Source organism: Uloborus diversus, unplaced genomic scaffold (genome assembly GCF_026930045.1).
Source record: "Uloborus diversus isolate 005 unplaced genomic scaffold, Udiv.v.3.1 scaffold_425, whole genome shotgun sequence".
NCBI lineage: Eukaryota > Metazoa > Arthropoda > Arachnida > Araneae > Uloboridae > Uloborus > Uloborus diversus.
Genome location: NW_026558599.1, coordinates 25399 through 46796, shown reverse-complemented (window position 1 = coordinate 46796; position 21398 = coordinate 25399). Strand labels below are relative to the sequence as shown.

At 35.6% G+C, this 21398-nt stretch overlaps 1 protein-coding gene across 2 annotated transcripts in view; it reads right to left on the bottom strand.

Moving 5' to 3' along the window:
* Positions 1 to 21165, bottom strand: part of LOC129233450 (DNA repair protein complementing XP-A cells homolog) — a 58703-nt gene extending 37538 nt beyond the window's left edge. Inside the window, exon 1 of one of the 2 annotated variants that reach the window (XM_054867475.1) lies at positions 21133 to 21165. In XM_054867475.1, the coding sequence (XP_054723450.1) occupies positions 21133 to 21148 (16 nt within the window). In that variant the 5' untranslated portion in view covers positions 21149 to 21165. Of the gene's footprint in view, positions 1 to 16922; positions 17397 to 21132 lie in introns of those variants that run through there. The other variant, XM_054867476.1, reaches the window with a different exon arrangement.
* Positions 21166 to 21398: the final 233 nt, after the last annotated feature.

Genomic DNA, 21398 nt, shown 5'->3' with positions numbered 1-21398 from the left:
TTTTATTTTTGAAAAACAATAGAACTGCTTTAATAATCAGATATTTAAAACAGGGTATTTTTTATCAACAAACATATGTGTATGCCCATTTGTAAAGAAAATTCTATCTGAACAAATTTCATGAACTTCTTTTTTACATACACCACAAAGCAAGTTGCATAGTTTATTCTTTAGAATTCTTTTTTTTTTTTTACTGTGTAAGTCACACTGTGGCAAGTTTCACCCAGAAAAGTTTTCTTAAGTAAAAATATTTTTTTACACTTTCTGATGTATTTTTGGGTTTCAATCATTCTTTCTCTTTTTCATCAGTAAAAGCTCAAAGGAAATTGTTGTTTAGGTATTATGAGGATTACTGTAACAAACAGCAACTCCTTGTCGCACTTTAATAGTGAAGCAGGCGTTCGCTTATGCTCTAATTGAATTTTCCGATCAAAAGCTACTGAGAAAACAAAAGTATTTATATGCTTTCAACTTCATATACCTTGTATCTATAAGTGTAACTTCTTCAGCAATCAGCACTCAACAAAACCACGTGTCTTGCAAGAGACAAATGAATAAATGATGAGTAAACAGCACTTGAATTATAAAATTCCGCCATTACAATAGTATTTTTGTAAACCCCCTTTCTATCCCTCACGAACCCCTAGGGGTTCGCAAACCACTGATTGGAAAACATGTAGAAAAAGAAGGATTTGTGTTTCAGTTTACAGTAGGAGCAGGGTCGGATTAGCCATAGAGCAGAAGTAGCAAATGCTATGGGCCCCGTGCTTCTGGGGCCCCCGCACCGTGAGAAAAAATTCCAGAAAAAAAACTACTTTCTGTACTTTAACACGTTTAAATTTCTCTCTACCTTTCTCATTTATATTTAGCTTTTATAAATACTGAGGTAAATTAAAAATTTTATTTTTTCGATAGATTGCTTTCTAGAAATTTCTCCCAATTGGAGTCTTAAAAACGCAATTTTAGTTGATCTTTCTTAGTGGAAGGAGAAAAAACTCTGTTGGGTAAGAAAAGTTTCAAAACTGACCTAAAAGTTACAATTTTAGGCAAAGTTTGGAGAACGGAGAATTGGGTTTTCTCTGGATTTTTTTTTTTTTCTTTATTCAAAATGAAGTCAATTTTAAGGTATCTTAGGAAATTTAAGGGAGTTAGGGTCTTAAAACTTTCAGCTATTCAAGCCTTAAAAAAAGGAAGAAAGTTTTGGTTGTTTTATAACAATAGAGGAAAGGGGAAGGGGTTCTTTCCTGAAATTATGCTCAAAACTGAAGTCAATTTCAGGCTATCTTTGCAGGGAAAGGGTTTGAGGGATCGACCCATTGGTATAGCTGAAAACAAAATTTCAAGCTATGTGATGGGAAGATTAGAGAAAGGGATGAGGGTCTGAACTCCCTCAGAAACAATTCTGACTTCAAGTTTCAAACCGTGGTTTTAAATGATCACTGGAGACGTTATCGGGGGGGGGGGATACGGTTTTGCTTTGCAAAATGTTAGAAACTGAAATCTTCAAGACGCAGGCTATCTTTAGTTCTAACTTTAGGTTAAAGAGTCATGCTTTGGAGCCTTTTCCCCCGAATGTTGAGAAGCTAGGGAAGTAGGTAGGTATTCTCCTTTCGATTTTTTTTTTTTTTTTTGAAATTTTAAAAAAATTAAAGGCTTTTTCCGGAATTTAGGATCTAAAAACTCAAATTTAAGCAATTTTTGTTGATAGCAGGAGCAGCAGGATGCTGAAATTCTTAAAGCACAAATCCTAAAACGACATTTTAAGGCTCTCTTTGGTGATGTTAGACAAGAGAGGGAAAAGGGGTTACTATCCAGAAATTGTTTAAAAGTGGTTTCTTCTTAAAGCTTTCGGAAATTCAAGTCCTGAAAAGGTAATTATTAGTCATCATAAACTATTTCTGGTTACTTAACTTAATGTCAATTTATCACCAGCAAAATTTTCCACCCGTGACATGACCCGTAGATCTGGCACTGTAAACAACAATGAGCAAAATTAAGAGATCATGATAGAAGAAAAGAAAGAGATTCTGAGACACTTATGCTGAGCAAAATAAATGAATTGTTAAGAGAATATTATTTTTTGATGAACTAAAATAATTATGCGTAGAAGAAAGACTATAAATATCGTTTTTAATTTTTTCCTCTGAGTGGGAAGAAACTAAAAAGCTGCCATCCATGCCCCGAACCTAACCTCTTTCTTTTGCATCATCAAAGGTAGACGAAAACTTTTTTTATTTGAACTTAAAATTCAGAAAAAAATCAGGAAGAAAATTGTTTAACATAATCGAAAACCCGCTAAAACTGCTTTCTGGAACTTCAGTTTCAAAAAATTTCCATGGGTGTAATCTCGAGCCCGATCCCGTCCTATAATGTCTTCCAATAAAGTGGCCTACAAATGCGTATTTTGGACTATAATTTCAAAAAATTTCAATGGGAGTATACCTCTCCCTTTTCAACATTGTTAACAATGGTCTAAAATGTACTTTTAAGACTTAAACTTTGAAAATTTTCTGGGTTGCCTCGGAGAGTGCATGAACACCATCCCATACCGAAACGTAACCCGTGACGGCCTATCTATCACGTTTTCACAACTTCACTTTCAAGAAATTTTCAGGGGATGGCTTTCACGAACTCCGCCCCAAAACCACCAAAGAACGTTAAAAAACAATTTCAGAGTATATAGTTTCGAGAATTTTTGCTTAAAATTGTGTTTTTAGATTAATAACAGATAATAAATTAAAAGATTTTCCAATGGGACCTCCTTGAACACCACTCTTTCCTCTTTCTACAACATCATTAAGGATAATCTACAGTTTTATTTAAGACTTCAAATTTAAAAAACTGTCTGAAGATTCGCTGGAACAAAATTTTTTCCCTTTGATCTTACCTAAGATAGGATGCAATCGCGTTCTTTGACTTCAGTTTCTCCAAATAATGGCCTCTGAATCTTCTCTTCATAATATGATCAGGGGTCGTTAGAATTGAGTCGGACCCCCCTCCCTTTACATCGTCCAAAAGTTGTGTTTTCGGAATTAAAAACTAAAAATGTGTAGTAACGGGAAGACAAGGGGCAATAGAAGGGGATCATAACCAATGTAATGCTCTAAAACAATATCCACATTTATGTATTCATGCATGTTATAAGTACACCTCTCGTCTCCATAAAGAAGTGCTATATTAAATACTGTTTAAGGCTTTCACGGCCGGCGTCAATATGAGGAGATAACATTTCCGGGCTTATTGGCCGTGGTCTAATTGCAGTATAAATTCTAGACGTTTTGGCTTGCTTTGCTGCAGCCATCATCAGTGGTTTGAGTTTGGTGAGACTGATTCCTGGCTTCGGTGGCTCCGGTATTTAAACAAACTGCTGCTGCGCTGCTGGTCCTGATTGGGAGGCGTTCTCAAGCCGCTGGTGGAATAAGGTTCCTGACTGGATGAGATTCAAGCCGCTGGGTGATCCTGGTACCTGATTGGATGGGATTCACAAGCCGTGGTGGCTGCCGGTTTCTGATTGGATGGGACCACAGTATGTTTTAGACTGTTGTGGCAAGTGGATCTTAGGGCAGGGTGCCATGTTTTTGGTAAATTGAAATTCTCCTCTTTTCTGTTGAAATTAAAGGGATGTTTGAAAATTTCTGTAACTTCGCGATGAAGACGGGCAAAGTAATGAGATGTTGTAGCCAAGATTTCTGTATCTTTAAATTTGATGTTGTGGACTCCTTCTTGTTGGCTGTGTTCGGCTACGGCTGACTTATCATAGTTTCCTAAACGGCAATGCTCAGAACAAACATGCTCAGAGAGGCGTGTCTTGATGCTGCGCTTCGTGGTTCCGACATAAACTGATCCACTGGAGCACGGAATTTTGTAAACTCCAGATGTGGAGAAAGGGTCACAGGGGTCTTTCAGCGGGCGATAACAATTCCTAGTTGAGTGGTGGGCTTGAAAATAGTCATGAAATAGTCATGAAATAGGCTTGAAAATAGTCATGAAATAGTCATGAAATGACTATTTTCAAGCCTATTTCATGACTATTTCATGACTATTTTCAAGCCTATTTCATGACTATTTTCAAGCCCACCACTCAACTAGGAATTGTTATCGCCCGCTGAAAGACCCCTGTGACCCTTTCTCCACATCTGGAGTTTACAAAATTCCGTGCTCCAGTGGATCAGTTTATGTCGGAACCACGAAGCGCAGCATCAAGACACGCCTCTCTGAGCATGTTTGTTCTGAGCATTGCCGTTTAGGAAACTATGATAAGTCAGCCGTAGCCGAACACAGCCAACAAGAAGGAGTCCACAACACCAAATTTAAAGATACAGAAATCTTGGCTACAACATCTCATTACTTTGCCCGTCTTCATCGCGAAGTTACAGAAATTTTCAAACATCCCTTTAATTTCAACAGAAAAGAGGAGAATTTCAATTTACCAAAAACATGGCATCCTGCCCTAAGATCCACTTGCCACAACAGTCTAAAACATACTGTGGTCCCATCCAATCAGAAACCGGCAGCCACCACGGCTTGTGAATCCCATCCAATCAGGTACCAGGATCACCCAGCGGCTTGAATCTCATCCAGTCAGGAACCTTATTCCACCAGCGGCTTGAGAACGCCTCCCAATCAGGACCAGCAGCGCAGCAGCAGTTTGCTTAAATACCGGAGCCACCGAAGCCAGGAATCAGTCTCACCAAACTCAAACCACTGATGATGGCTGCAGCAAAGCAAGCCAAAACGTCTAGAATTTATACTGCAATTAGACCACGGCCAATAAGCCCGGAAATGTTATCTCCTCATAAGTGTTATATTGTTTACTATATCATTCGAAAACGAGGGCCCCTTGGAAACATTTGCTACGGGCTTTGGGGTAAACCCCTCAAAGTCATTGGTTTTAACATATATGTGTATTCTAATGGAGTAGTTTAAGCATATGAAAGGACTGTTTTGATGAAAAAATCCCCTTTCAGAAGAAATTTTTTATCAATAAATCCCCTTCAAAAGGTATTGTTGATCCAAAAACCCTTCCAGAAGGTATTTTTGGTCCAAAAGCCCCCTCCAGAAGGTATTTCTGGCTGCACTAGTGTTCTATGTAATGAATTTTGTAAAAAAATAGCATTTTTTTTTGATTAAAATAAAAATATATATTATTTTATGTATGATTTATTATATTATTTTATGTATGATATTATTTTAAAACATGAGTATTTTATGTGCAAATTATTAAGATCTTTATATTTTTAAATATATTCCTTTTTTGATAATAGTCTGGGAAAATAAATAAATAAGTAAAATAAAATTAAAAAATAAATAAATAAAAAACGAAGCATTCTCTTAATTAGTTGCTATACGAAAAGCATATAATTATAGTACTGCGCTTGCAATGTTTTGGAGGGGTAGGGAGAAAAGCAAGAGGGGTTGGGGTCGGGACTTTGTGTTTCTTAGTGTGTAATTTAAGTACTAATATCCTGCAAAAAATCAGCTTTCTCTCAATTAGTTGCTACACGAAAAGCGTATAATTATAGTACTGTCTTGAAAAGTTTCGGAGGGGGTGGGGAGAAAAGCAAGAGAGTTGGGGGTCGGGACTTATTGTATTTTTAGTGTTTACTTTATGTGCTAACATCCTGCAAAAATTCAGCTTTCCCTTAAATAGTTGTGACACGAAACCTTTATTGACTGGGCTACACCCGAAATTTGTCAGATCCTGACCATAAGAATGATGAATTTTTACTACAACTAGGAAAAAACATGAATTTAAAAGATCACTCAAATGTTCAAAATTTCACTAAATTATTAAGAAAAGATTTTCATTATCTATCACTTTACTTTTTCTTTTAAAACCACTGTAAAAATTCCGAAATCGAGAACAAGAGATGGAAGGTAAAATATCTATAAATTGTACATTCAGACATATGCTGTTCGTTTTTAATTTAGAAAAAGCAGTAAATATTTGTTAGCATGAAAATAATTGTACATGTTTCAAAGAGCTTTAAGCATTCATGTTTCAAAAAGAAGAAAATGATGAGAGATTGAGAAAAAAAACTAAACTGACTAAAATGAAAGGGAACTAATGTCATATACCCCACCCTTGGTGACTTTTTCCTGTTGGCGCCAAGAAAGCGATGTGTGACGATATATGTCATACATCATTCTTAGCAATGCTTTTATAGCGCCAACAGGAAAAATTCAGATAAAAAAAACATGATTAAAGCACTTCAGAACACAATATCTATAAAAAACAACATAAAACCACAGCAAAAACACATCACAAATATTTGCTTCAAAAATACCAGAAACTAGAAAGTTTTTGTACACAAAGAAAAATTACTAGAAGGTATTTAAAAAGCTTAAATTAACAAATTACTATCACAGCTCACAAAGAAACATGTTTCAATAGAAATAAAAGCTATTTTCCAACATGCATTTCAAAAAATTTTCTTACACTCTACTAAATAGGAGCAAAGCGATTCAATATGCAATTTTTAAAGGGGAAAACATCCTCAAAATATAACTATTTCAGCCAAAAAAATGCTTAGTTATTCAAATTTCAATGTATGAAAAGTAAAAATTTCTCGACAGAATATCACAAACATTAAGAAGGTGTTATTTCTGTAAGTACTGTTTGTTTCTGAGGTGACTCCTATAGGACTTCTGATTTAAGAGGAAGCCGATATGAACCTAACCTATAATATTAACTCGGAAGTAAAGGGGGTCTGGGGGTTTCTCCCCCGGAAAATTTTCGAATTTGTAGTCTTAAAAACACATTTTAGACGATCTTTGGTAAAGTTAGGGGAAAAGAGGTTGGGTGGCGCTCACTTGTCTATTTTTCGAAAGTGTAGCTTTAAGAATGCAGTTTTAGATGATCTTTTCGATGATGTTAGAGGGAGGAGAGATTTGGGGGCCCATCTAAGGAAATTTTTCTGATTTGTAATCTTTGAAATGCATTCTGTCTTTCGTAGTATTAAGCGCTCGGGAGCGACCCCCTTCTCTCGGCCATTTTTCGAAATTGAAACCTTAAAAACGCAAACATTATGTCCAATAATGTTCAGAAGAGGGAGGTTCGGAGGTTCTCCGGCGATTTTTTTTTTTTTTTTTGCAAATGTAGTGCTAAAAAACGCAGTTTAATACTATATTTTCGTGATGTTTCGTGGAGGAGAGATTTGAAGGCCTGCACTAAGAAATTTTTCTAATTTGCAGTCTTAAAGATGCATTCTAATTATCTTTTATAATGAAAGGGAAAAGAGGTTTGGAGCGCTCCCCAGGAAATTGTTTGAAATTGTAGCTCTAGAAAGGCTGTTTTAGACGATTTTTGGTGATGTTAAGGAGAGGAGAGATTAAAAGGCCCATCCCAGGAAATTTTTCTAATTTACAGACTTAAAAACGGATTCTAGACTATCTTTGGTATAAGGTTAGGGGTTGAAGAGATTCTGAGGTCTACTCCCAAATTTTTTTCAAATTGCAAATGTATACAATCCATGATTCATGAGTAAATTTTACAGGACCATCAATTTTTAGAAATTGAGCTCGAAAAAAGTTGTTTTTGAAGACTTTCAATGATGTTAGGGAGAGAGAAGTTTTCCCCCCGGAAACATATTGAAACTCAAACACTTAAAACAAAATTTATGCTGATCTTGAATGATGTTGGCGAAAAGGAAGGGTGGAGGACATCCCCTCTGGAAACTTTTACAAGTTCTTTTTTAAAACGCAGTTTGTAGACGATCTTTGATAATATTAACAAGAGGAGTGGTTTGGAGGGTCCCATATTAAAAAGGGAATGAAGAAGAATTACATAGCACTCACAGCATAAAGCCAGTTTTGTTGCTATTTTTAAAGTAGATGATCAGGGTCGCAAGCAAGTAGGCTCCCTATGCAATTTTTTTCAGTTCTCCAACTTAATTATGGTGGAGTTAAAATTTGCGTTAAAAACCAGAATTTTTCAAGACTTCGCTACACCTCAGGCACTATTTGGGTAGGTAACACTTTTCAAATCCTTCGTTTCTTTCTTTCTTTTTTATTTCAATTTCTTAAAAGCATTTTATTTTGTAGTGATCCATAACCCTGCCTAAAAGTTGTGAGTCTCAGTGACACAGCTGACAAATTCGTAGAAATTCGTAATTGCGAAAAATTTATATAGTTCGCAATCACGAATTGCGATAGGACCCTACTCGTTGGGTTTTGTTTCTTGTTTATTCAAATAGAACGGAAATGGTCCAGAAATTTGCACCCGTGGTGGTACTGGTGACTTTTTATAATATGTAGCACGAGGCATATGCATATCCATAAAAAAAGAAATGGTAATTAGGATGTCGTAATAAAAATTAAGATTTTATGACCGATATCCACCAGTACACTAAGCATAAAGATTATTTACAGTGTGTAACGTTATGTATTTGAATTTCTTATCAAACTTAAATGATGGGTATTAGGAATCTGGAAATATTACTGACGATTGGATGACAATTATTCTGTTTAAGTTATTCTATATAGACGTTTTTTAATTTAAAAAAAAAAAAACTTTACAAAAAAAAAGCACTTTTTTTTTAAATATAAAGTTTGCTTGAGTTAAGGCCTGAAATAAATATGAATAAAAACAAACCGCAGATGATTTGTAACTATGAAGGAGAATATTTTGCTCTCTAAATAAAAATTAAAAATGATTGTCCTCATATTCAGTAAATTACCGCCCATTAGCCAGGGCTAAAGCAGAAATACGTGAAATACACCGCCAGCTCAGTCATTTCCAGCCGAGGACTGCAGTTTTGTGCTTATTAGTACTCATCAGCCTGGCATAGGAAAGTGACTGAGCTGGAGATGGAAAACCTCTTAAGGAAGCCAAGAGTGTGAAACAAACTGGTAGCTAATATAGAATTAGCAGACCAGACGAGTGACCGAAGCAATGGCTCGGTTCAACTCGGAGATTGAAGGCGAGGCAAGGTATATTCAGTAAATTACCGCCCATTAGCCAGGGCTAAAGCAGAAATAGGAGAAATAAACTGCCAGCTCAGTCATTTCCAGCCGAGGACTGCAGTTTCCTGCTTATTAGCACTCATCAGCCCGGCATAGGAAAGTGACTGACCTGGAGATGGAAAACCTCTTAACCCCTTGAGGACCAGCGCTCGGAAAACGAAGCGCAGCTATGGGACCGAACGTTCTGAAATGGAACGCCGCCATCGGCCCAAGCATTTACAGCAGTTAAGCCTAACTGAACAAAAATATTCATATAAAATCAGCATCTCAAAATAATGGCTTGAAATTTTAATTTTGCTTAAACAATGTATTACTGATTATTAATTATTAATATAAAGACTATTACATTATTAGAAGGAAGTGAAATAAGTAGAATACTAAAACTTTAACCATGTGCACAAAATTAAATGATATGTGCACAAAACAAAGTTAGAGTTAACAATCGTGAGTGTGGAATCAAAGAAAAAGAAATGTAGCAAAAAAATATGTTCCTTATGTAATTTTGATTAAATCAACTAGGTCAACGAATTTTAACTAGTTATATTTCCCAAGCGACAAGTCTCAAAACCGCTTCATAATTCACTCGAAAACATTCCCTTTCACTCACTTCGCTAACCATTTTTATTGCAGTTTTCCATTCTCTAAATGAAAAAGAATAAATACAGAAGAACAATATCAGAAAGGATTCAAAAATAATCATAAACTTCAGGCCTCTTGAAATCATTCCTGTACTCTCATTGAACGGGGAATCCCAAGTCTCGAACACATACGCAAAAATATTTTAACCTTCCTTCCCTCCCCCATAATTTATTCAGCTAGATGTATATCTCTTTCAATTACTCGTGAAAAAAAAGAGAAGCAAAGATATAAACAAGAGCAATTGAGACCTCATAAATCATATGCGCAGAGCAGTGATTCACTGTTGTTTATATTAAAAAAAAATCTATCCCATTGAGAGCCCCAAATAAGAAACTAAAGCGTGTACATGAAGGTCAAATACCATATGACTCGAATATGATCAAAGTTATAGCCATTTAGCGCCATCTATTATCGTTTAAATATTCAATGCAATCGTTCCATTTCGAGAAAGCACATACGTGACGCTGGGACGTCAGCGTCGATCAGAGCGCGTAGCGGAGAAGTGACGCTGGGCTGATAGGAGAGGAATCGTTTCGTAGCGTCCAGGTGACGCTGGGTGCGAACGGGTTAAGGAAGCCAAGAGTGCGAAACAAACTGGTAGCTAATATAGAATTAGAGGCCTAGTCTCTGCCCAATACGTAAAAATTTAACGCATGCAACGCCCACCCGTGACGTCACTTTTACGTACGCAACAAAATTCGCTAGTCTCTGCCCTTTCTTACCGGACGCAAAAGGCAGCTGCCAAAACGCGAACGTACGGTAAATTAACGCCATGATTTTTCTGGCGTAAACCTTTCGTACGTACGTTTAAAAGTCAAAACAAAGATGGCTGCTGTATTCGCCGCGCAATGAGTTTTATGAAACTTGCTGAACTATTGGAACTTATCGAAAGAAAAGTATTGAAGAATCATCACACGCGTTGGATATTTTTGATGCAAGGTTTGTCAAACTTTATAAATAGATCAAAAGTTAAGTGATTAACGCCACAGAAGTGAAACATTGCTTTCCCTCCTGTATATAGGGTTACCAGCTAATTTGCGAGTACATTCTTCGTCACTGTTCTACAAACACAACATCATTTTCAATTCTTAGCGTTCATTTATATTTATTGATAAGAGTGAAGTAAAAGATCTTGCACCATGGCCCTACGAAATTTGCTGTTGATTTTGTTTGTACAGATTAATTATTTTCCGACAGGTAAGTGGGTCATTCCATTTTAAACCAAGCAATAAAATAAACAAAATTCTCAAGCTGATCGTTTCAGATTTTCAAGAAACTTTGCGAAATCCTACTACTCTCTGACACCTCAAATGTATATAAACTTTAAAAAAAAATCTATCTTACACAATTGATCAGTAACTAATGTCTGAGTTTGTTAAACACTATTTTCCCGGCAGTGTTTTGAAATGTTATACCTAACTCAAGTTCTATGGGAGCTTCAGAGTTGCATAATAGCTCATTTTAAAGAAAACTGCATATGCCTTACTTTGATGTGTAACAACACAAATATTTCAGATAAAAATATTTTTTCACAATTTTAAATTTTGACATTGTGTCTCAAAAATTCAGGTTTTTTTTTTTTTTTTGTAATGTATTATAATGAATGCATCCCAAATGTTCAGAGTGGGCTCAGAACAGTTGCAACAAATATTGTAGGATAATTTTTACAAAAAATTGGCTTAAAAAAATCCTGACTAGTGTTATGCCGGATGTCCGAGGGAAGATAAAGATGTGTATCCTTATCTGTTTTTTCCAGATCTTAAACAAATCTTTTATATTCTTAAATTTCAACACATATTTGAATTCTAAATATAGATAGGCATGAAACACTCTTAAATTCTATGTAAGTTAAGTGTTTTCATTTTGTTAAATAAGGTATCATTTCAGAAATTGAAAAAGTTAATTTTTAAACCCCGACTCTATTAGGAAAGAGATAATAAGTTTGACATGTATATTTGTGTGTGTTTGTGGAATCGTAGCTCCCAAACAGATGAAACGATTTTGTTCATTCTTTTTTACGCTCAAAAAGTGACTTGACCTTTGTGTTCTTAGCTTGGTCTCATCTTTGTAACACTAATTACCCAGGGGTGTCCACCTCTTCCCCAAATACAACAGAGAAAAATACCCTTGAAAACAACCTTCCTAAAATTTTCAATGCCGTAGTCTGACCTTCCCTTGGTGGACACCTATGAATTAATGAAGATATTAATTAAAAACCAACGTAGTGTTTTTCACAGTTTGAACAGTGAGATCTTATATATGTGCGTTTAAATATTGGGACTAGTTGAAAGAATGAAATTTTCTGCGTTGAATATTTGTTAGGAATTTCCAAGTAGGAGTTATAATCTTGTTTACCCAATAAAAGAAAATTTTGAGTTCAATGTTAAACCTTTATGCTTGCGAGTAATAGCAATTTCTTTGTTGCTCCACGATTTAAAATTTATCTACTTTCAGTTTCTGGCGTGTACTGACCCACAAGTAGTTCTCACGGATCTAGACACTAGTGATCCCTATCCGCAGATCTGAACTTTTAACGATCCAGCACATCACTAGTTATAAGTTTTTTTTTTGAACTTCAGAGCTGTACAATAGCGCATTTTAAAGATAATTTCATTATCTTTCATCTCTGATTTGTAAGTTAAACATTTTTTTATTCCAATAATTTTAAAATTATGTACTTTTTAAAATTTTGTTGTAGTCCCACTCTGAAAATGTTTGGCCCTATTCACTAAAATACAGTAAAAATCATGCTCTTTTTTATAAAATGACACTATTCTCAATTTTTTTTTAATTTGAAAATTTTGGGAAAGAGAATTTTTTTCCGAAAAGTATTTAAGTTACACATTCAACTGAAGTGCATGTCTTTCTCTTCAAAGTGAGTTATAATACAGCTCTGTAGCTCTCATAAAGATTGAATTATAAAATTTTACGCACTGCCAGCAAGTTAAAAAGAAGTGCTGTGCTTTTTAACAACTTTCAGAAATTAATTACTAATCATGTATGAAAGTTTTTTAAAAATTATATACAGTAAAACCCCTCTAATACAGACACTAATGGGACAATTTTTTTGTCGGCAATAGAGGGATGTCCGCAGGACAGAGATTTAACAATGTTATTTTCTTTGAAATCGGAGAATAAAATATTGTTCACATCAGTGAGGTGGCCGTTTGGAGGGGTTTTACTGTTACATTTAAGATGTCAGAGAGTAGGGCTTCTGAAACTTTCATGAAATTTGAGACGGTCAGGTTGAGAATTTTATTTATTTATAGGTTTGATATATGATCCATTTGCGTGTCGAATAATATTAATTTGTACAAATAAAATAAACAACAATGTTTCTAGGGCCAAGCTGCAAGATCTTTTACTTCACTCCCATCAGTAAATATAAATGAATACTAGGAATTAAAAATGATGTTGTGTTTGCCGAATGATGAGGTAAATTAGTTGGTAATCCCATAATGATGAATGAGCAAATGAGCTGGTAATATTGCTGACGGAAAGCAATGTTTCTTTGCTGTGAGGTTAATCTGAACATTTTGGTCAGAAAAAAAGTTTGACAAACTTTGCATCTAAACTATTCAATACATTGTATAAGACTCCTGAAATACTTGTCTTTTGATGCATTCCAATATTTCTGCTTCTTTTTGTTGAACACTCAAAGCAGCAAATTCATCACTCAGCAGCCATCATAGACTTTGCACATAATAGCTGTAAGCTCAGGTACACATGTATACTTCCGTAGGACTCCCTTAAGCTACAGTAGGGTCTCATTTTACAATTTTCCATGGGTGGGGGGGGGGGGGGGTCTAAAGATTTGTGCGCAATAGATTATATAGGAAGAAAACAAACTGCGTACACACAATAATGCCAAATTTGATTGTTTCTAAAATTCAGAGGGTTCCCTTACCACCCAATTGATGGATCTGGAATTCCTGTTCTTCACTATACATATCATCATTCCCATAATACACATCACAAAATTTTACACAGTTGCGGAACCAATAAATGCACATTTACATCAATGTTCGTTGTTGTTTCTTCAATATGCACTTTATTTGTATACCTTCGGCTGATTTCAAACAAATTTCTTTATTTAAGCTGTCATTTTATTATAAAAAGGAATATTAAAACACATTCTGTACAAACTGCAGTATAGTTGTAATGAAATTTTAGAGGCTCTGCCCCCTGCTCGTTTGGCTCGCCAACCCCCGGTTGCCACCTGTGGGCGCTCAAAGCCACACTTGCAGCAGGTGACTATTAATGATTTTAGGGGTGTCGAGACATCCCAGAATATCCTCAGGAATGGAAGCCCCTAAAGGTTTAGAGGGGCGTTAAAGAGTGGAAATGGCTTCCCCTATTTGCCCTGTATCCAGTGGTACAGGTAGACACGGCCAATCCGGAGAAGATAGACACAGAAATAAATAGTTTAGACTAGGGGGCCCGACTCCCCTGCTCGCTTTGCACGCCAACCCGTTTGCCATCCGCCTCAAAGATTTTATGTTTTTTAGGGTATCATTGACATCCTTGGATATCCTCAAGACATAACTGGATATCTGGCCCCTCAAGGTTTAGAGGGGTGAGACAGGGTGCAATAAATACAGAGATTAACAACCCGTATCCAAAGGTGGGGTGTGTTGGCCGGATTCGTAAGGTGTCAGACTCTTAACTCAGGGGTGCCCACCTGGAAGGGGTCATGGTACAGACTGCGCCAATAGAATTTCTAAGGGAAGGGGGGGGGAAGAAAATTGAGAGGTATTTTTCGGGGGGTGCTTTTGCTCTTGGGGGAGGACCCCTGCTTACCCGAAGGGTCCAAGGTCCGATGCCAGCCGGTCAAAGATCTTCCATGTTTGTTAATGGTGACTGGGGCAAGTTAAATATGTCGCAGTCAAAGTCCTTCAAAGAATTAATACCTCTGGGAGTGCTAGACCAGAGATTACTCGTCTTCTGACCTGGATAAAAAAACAGCTGTCTTCAGGTCCCCATCCAACAGTTTAGAACAAAAATGGTAGGTACGGGGAATCCTAGAGTGTGATGTATTCAACAGTACCAGTATTGACTTGGCAGACATTTCCAGTTCAGAGGAGATGCGGTTAGGGACAGGCAGTCACAGAAATTAATATTATCGACTATTAGATAATCTGTTATGCAAATTGTTCTGAATGATGTTTTAATTTTCAAACTACAAATAGAAAGAAATTCACGAAAAAACATTTTAGCAATTATTTTTCTTTTCGTAATTGCATATGTAAAGCCTAATAAATACAAATTAAATTTCATTCATTGGATATTTAAAGAGAGATGGGTTTCTAAACTCCTTGGGCCTGGGCTCAGTTAGCCCCCGCTCCAGATCTACTTACCTGCAGCGCGGGGCGGCTCACTATGCTAAATGGGCCCCCGGCTTTCAGTGGCTTAGAACTCCAGTAGCCAGTTAGGGGCTCTGCTAATTTTTTGCCAGGGGGGCCTAAAATTTATAAATCAGAGCCAGACAAGGGTGTCACCATCTCAACATGGAAGGGGAGGGCAGGCCCAGGAAAGTCCCAATGCAAAGTCGTTGTGACCTCCCAAAATTTTCCTTATTCGATAAATTTTTTTGCCGCTTCAGCAAAATTAGGAGTTTTATTAGGTAAAATTATCCTCAATCAGCGACAATATTTGTGGCATTCCATTCGGCAAATAATTGAAGACTTTTTTTCCTCCCAAAGATTAAAGTTCAGTGTCCTCCTGGGCAGGGCCATAATTTGGACAGTTTGGGGACTGGTCTTTTAGCCCCCCCCCCCCCCCTACCCCCAAGATTTTGGAAGCAATGCAATTCTAAAATGATAGCAGTATTAACTCAACACCAGTAATTTTTCTTTTTTAATGTACTTGGAAGAAGATGTATACACTTTCAAACTCATTGACAAATGCCCCCCCCCCCCCCAGTGAATATGTCCATGGTGCCAGAAATGCCTGTTTTTTATTTGAGAGTTGGCACAAAAGTACTTTGAGCCAAATTCTTAAAAAATATTATAGTGTTAAAGCTATTTTGATAATTTACAAAACAATTCGAAATAATGTTTCAAAGAATGATATTTCGCTACATTAGGAATATTTTGTAATTTCATTATCATATTGACAGATCAATGAAGAAATATTAAAAATGAATTTAATTAGAACCTTCCATTGCTTTGTTTTCTTTGCTAGTTGATATTTCAAATTTTAGGAATTTGTTACTGAATGCTCCAAAAAAAAAAAAAAAAAAATGGTAAAAACTCCAACAAAAATGCTTTTTTTTTATTATCATTATGATTCTTAGGTCAAAAGGTTCATCTTTTGTGCCCCTTTTCTTCTGATTTGGGTACCCGAGTGGTGTATGTAATAACAAGAAAAAATTTTTCCATCTTTCTATGATTGAGAGCAGACGTCGAAAGGAGAATCAAAACAAAACAACTGAGGCTAGCCTCGTCTCCTGAGCGTTCTCATGTCAACGATTCTAATTTTCCATTGGCTTACAGGGGCAGGAAGAAAGGCGTGGTTTAATGCTTACCGTACGTTCGTTATCCCAGTGAGTATTAACGAACTTCCGGTATTTTTGGGCAGAGACTACCGCAGTTACCGTACGTACGGTGAGTGCGTAAGTTGCTAGCGTCCGATACGATGTGCTCGTGCGATGACGTCACGATTAACGTATGCGATTTACGTATGGGCAGAGACTAGACCTCTTAGCAGACCAGACGAGTGACCGAAGCAATGGTTCGGTTCAACTCGAAGATTGAAAGCAAGGCAATCATAAGTGTACTCTAGAATTATGATGTTTTTAAAATTAAAATGTAAGCTAATTCACAGACTTTTAACAATTTTTAAGTGAACCATCAATTTTACTATTTGTGTATTTACGTCCGACACCAACTCTTTAATTTTTTTTAATTTATACTTTAGGGATCTATTTTGAAAAACTAACATGATTTTTTATTCAGTGGGATGTAGTAAGTATCTTGTAAATAAATTTGATCATTTTGGAACAGTTTATATTTGGTAAATGGATTTAAAACTGAGAAATTTTTCTTCATCTTTTACATCCAACACCATGGAATTGCCCTACTATATTTTACATAAAATAACACCTTCATATTTTTATAAAATGCTAGAGTCCACTTATTTTCAGAAATTCAGTAACTAAAAGAGGCACGTTTACAGAATATGACTGAATAGTTCTTGGCATAGATAAGAATTAACTTTTAAGATAAAATACCTGTACTATTTTTGTAAAAAAAAAAAATTACAAGCACTTAACATAAAATTAAAAACTACTTAAGGAAATAATTTAATACATTTCTTACATGCTGAGTCCCCTACTTTTCAAAACCAATATGTTCTAATTCTTTATATTACTTTAGGTTTACATGCCTCAGCAAGCCTCCCGTCACATCCCCCACTTCAGGATAAAACACTGGTATCAGAGTTCAATTTCACTACATTTGAAATGAAAACCAAAGATATACTGAAGGATATTTACAAAAAAAAAAAAAAATCTACTTTCAAACTTTCATATTTCAGCGAGAATTGTCAATCGAACGAAATGAGACAGTAACTTCCTAGGTATTCAATTTCACCAGCTTGAAATGTTAAAAAAAAAAACCTGAATAATTCGAAGACAATATTTTCGATGCTTTGCCTAAAAGTGCGATCTAAATCCAAAGTCATGAACGATTTCACGGGCATTTGTAATGACGGTATGAACATTGAATTTATCTGACTTTGGATTTCGCAATTTATGAAACAAACAATTTTAAAACCAATGACCCATAGCTTATGACTCGACTTGTTTTCTCTTTACGGTATAACTTTGATATACCCCCCCCAAAAATTACGCGCCAAATCTGGCACTCCCTACGAACTTTTTAGGGTTGCTGTTTCTTATTTTGGCGTTGCCAATGTAGGTTTTTTCAGCTTTTAAGTTTTTGCTGTTGCCAAATTTAGTATTTTCTTGTATTTTGGACAATTTTTTGAGTGATTTTTTTTTTTTTTTTTAAGTTTTGAGGCAACGATTTTTGGACTTCATATATGTTTTAGCGCCATTTCATTCATTTGACATTTCTTTGTGAAGTGATCAAGCAGATTTTGCTGTATTTTGCCGCAAATCTGGTTCTATTTTCCAACTATAATTTTTTTCTATTAATTATTTTTATCTTTTAGCTTTCATTATCCTACTGTATATAGTGTTGTTGAAAACCAGGTATTTTGCACCAATGGCAAAAACAGGTATTTTGCTTTGCGAGGAAAAAAAGTCGGGTAGAATTACGGTAACCGGGTCGCGGTGATAAATATTTCATTCTATCAACCCGCTACCTTACCTTGGCGACGGATCAATGTTGGTAACCCTACACCAAATCTTATTCGCTCTTCGTTTGGCCAATCAACCATTGCAGAGTTCACTACACAAAATTGCAATGTATTTGTTTAATAAATCTTTTTTTTTAATTCCATAGAATAAGATTTTTAATTTGCTCAAAGTTTTTTTCCAGAAAATGGCTACATATATCGCGTTTCTTCAATTTTTAGATCTTCGAAACATTTTACAAAAATTTACATCGCAGAATGTTTGTCACTATTTATGTTGGATTTAAAAATCAGTTATTCATGTCTTTGGATACGTTTTTGGAATTTGTTCGCAGTGAGTAATTTCCTTTGTGTTTTACTGTTCCATCTTTGATTTAATTCATTACTTATTGCAGGGGCGGATCCAGATTATGGATTTGGGAGGGGAACTTTTCTAGCAAGTATGTTTATGGAGGTGGGGGAGTTATATGAAATTACTCATTAAAAAATAACCATAAATATTGAGTTTTACAACGTATCTACTGCTTCTTAATGCCTCTTATGAAAAAAATGTATTCATTACAAATTCTAAAAGTACAATTCTTAAATAATTAGTTTAAAAAGTTTGTTCATTTTTCTATTTGTATGTGCTTAAAGGAAATAATATTTGCACCAGTGGTTCAACCACAAAAGTTTTATAGAGGGTGCACTTTTAAAATTTTCACCATCTGATAGGGCGGTTGTTGAAAAAAAATGTTGAAATTTTAATCTTAAGGACGCAGTTTTAGACGACCTCTGGTGATGTTACGAAAAAGAAAGGTTCGGCGGCCGCCTGCGGAAATTAAAGTTTTAAAAACGCAATTATAGGCGATATTTATTGACGGTAGGGTCAGAGAGGGGATTTTTTTGGGGGGCTGCCTCCGTTTTTTTGTAAAATAGATTTAAATCGAAAATCCCTCCGCTAAATTTTCTGAAATTGAATTTCCAAAAACGCAGTTACAGACTAACTTTGACAATACTTCGAGCAGTACGGTTCTGGGGCTTTTCCCAAAAAATGTTTCGAAATTGAAGTCCTAGAAAACGAAGTTTTTGAGCGATATTCGGTGATAAAGGATTTAAACGCTTTCCCCATTAAATTTTTCAAAACCTTAATTTTTTAATGATCAGATTTTCTACAGGAGCATTCGGACCCTTGTCCGGAAATTTTTCGTTATCGACATCTTAAAAAAATGACTGTAGACCATATTTGGTAACGTCAGGAGTTTGGCAATTCTTCAAAATTGAAGCTCCAAAAAAGCAATTTTAAACGATTCTCGATGTTATTAGAATGCGAGGTGTTAGGTAGTGCTCCCCTTTAAAATTTTCAAAATTGAAGTCCTGAAAACAAGATTTGAGACGCGCTTTAAAGGTATTGGCAGAGGAAGCGGACTTCCGATATTATGAAGACTTTCTTATTTTTAGACCGACTAAAAAAGGCAACTGTTTCCAAGGTATGTTCTATTGTTCTCTTTAATTATAGGAAATGTTTTACAAAAACATTCTGCTCGGCCTTCTGGGGGATCACGGATCCTGTCGCCCTGTGTCCCCCCCCCCTCCAGCCTCCACCTCTAATAGCGCCACTGAATTGCAGTAGCTTTAAATATAGTGATCAAGCCTTCACCAAATAAATGCAAAAAACAGTTTAAACAGGTTTGTCTTTATTTATTTATTTATTTTTATGCAGGGAAGAGGGAAACATTCCCCAGTTCTCTTTAGATCCGCTTTTGCAATTCTCTCCTATCTTTTTCTTGCGCCTTTCTTCAAGCTAAAGTTCTATATAACTGGAGAACTTCGCTGTAATACGTTGTGAAAATTTTTAAGTACACATGAGAATTTAGAGGAAGGGGAACGTTCCCCCAGTTCCCTTCCAGGGATCCGCCTCTGCTATTGTTTGATCGAATTTTCTGGAGCTTTTCCTCGAGTTTAAGTTCTATAAAACAGAAGATTTTTTCTACACTCTATTGTGAAAATTTTTAGGTATATATGGGGGTTTTGAGGGGAGGAGAAGGTTCCCCCAGTTCCCTCCATGGATCCGTTTCTGTTGTTGCCTAATTGCTTTTCCTGGTGCCTTAGTTCACGTTCTAAAGTGTATGTGTGTGTGGGGGGGGGGGACATTCCAGCAGTTCCTCTTTTTAGATCCGCTTTTGAAATTCTCTCCTTACTTTTTCTGGCGCCTTTCTTATAGTTCAAGTTTTGAAAAACGGAATTATTTTCCCGTACTCTCTTTTGAAAATTTTTAGGTACACTTGGGATTTTGGAGGGGGAACGTTCCCCCAGTTCCCCTCCCGTGGATCCGCGCCTGACTTATTGCAATAACTTAGTAAGTTTGAACTAAAATGTTAGTTATGATAATGTTCTCTGAATGGGTCTTTTGATGTGATTTAACTTATTTAGTAGATTGTTTTAAATTTTAATTGAACATTAAATCTACGTAAGGACTTTTTCTATTTACTTAACAAACTATTACAGACTAATGTTTTTTATCAAACTTTAAATGTTGTTAAATTTGGTAGAAATATATGTTTCATTTTAATGTTTTTTAGGAAATTAAACATAAAAAGTGTAACATCATTTTTGTCATGAACCATTTCGTTTTATGCGCTTTATATTCCCACGCACATTATGTTAACATGTTGGAAAACGTTACATCTCACTTCTCTTTTCTGCAAACTTAATTTCAAAATTAGAAAAGCAATAAAATTCAATAAAAAAATAGGCTTAATAATATATTTCTGCATATTTTCATCAATTACAAAATTACAAAAAAAATGTTTTATTACTTTTTTTTGCTTCCTTACGGCTATAATCAAAGGAGAAAGTTAATAAACAGTTCTAATTACCAAGGTGATAGTTGGAGCCATTCAAAGCTCCACCCCTTTTCTTTAAGTCTATTCCCATTGGATGATTTCCTTTGTTTACAATGTAGCACTTTGTTTACATTGAGTCTTAGGTGCCAAATTTGGCTGTTTTTGAAAACATACGCCAAAGCGACCCGGTTACCGTAATTTTACCAAAAGTCGCCAAATTTCCGATTTGGGGGGGGGTATATCAAAGTAGTTCCCTCTTTACCTATGACAACTTTTAATCAAATTTAAACGATATCTTCTGAGAAAAAAAAACTACTTTTGCACATCAGGAAAATGTGTTAAGGCGAATGTAAACTTTGTAAACAAACTTTGTAAAAACACTCACCACTATTTCCCGCCATATTTTGTCTTACTTGTTTTCCTCTTCTTCTCTCGAAAAGTATTATTAGACCTGTGGCAACGGTCCCTTAACTTGGTCACAGTTAAAAATGGTATGAGTAGAAATTCTTCACAGTAGTAATATTTTTTAAATTAGTATTTTTCACTTTTAAAACGTAAAAAAAGTCTTGAAAAAATCGTAAACATCGCATAATGTAATTAAATTAATTTTTTTTACGTTTTATGTCAATTCATTTTTGGTGTTTTCTGGAT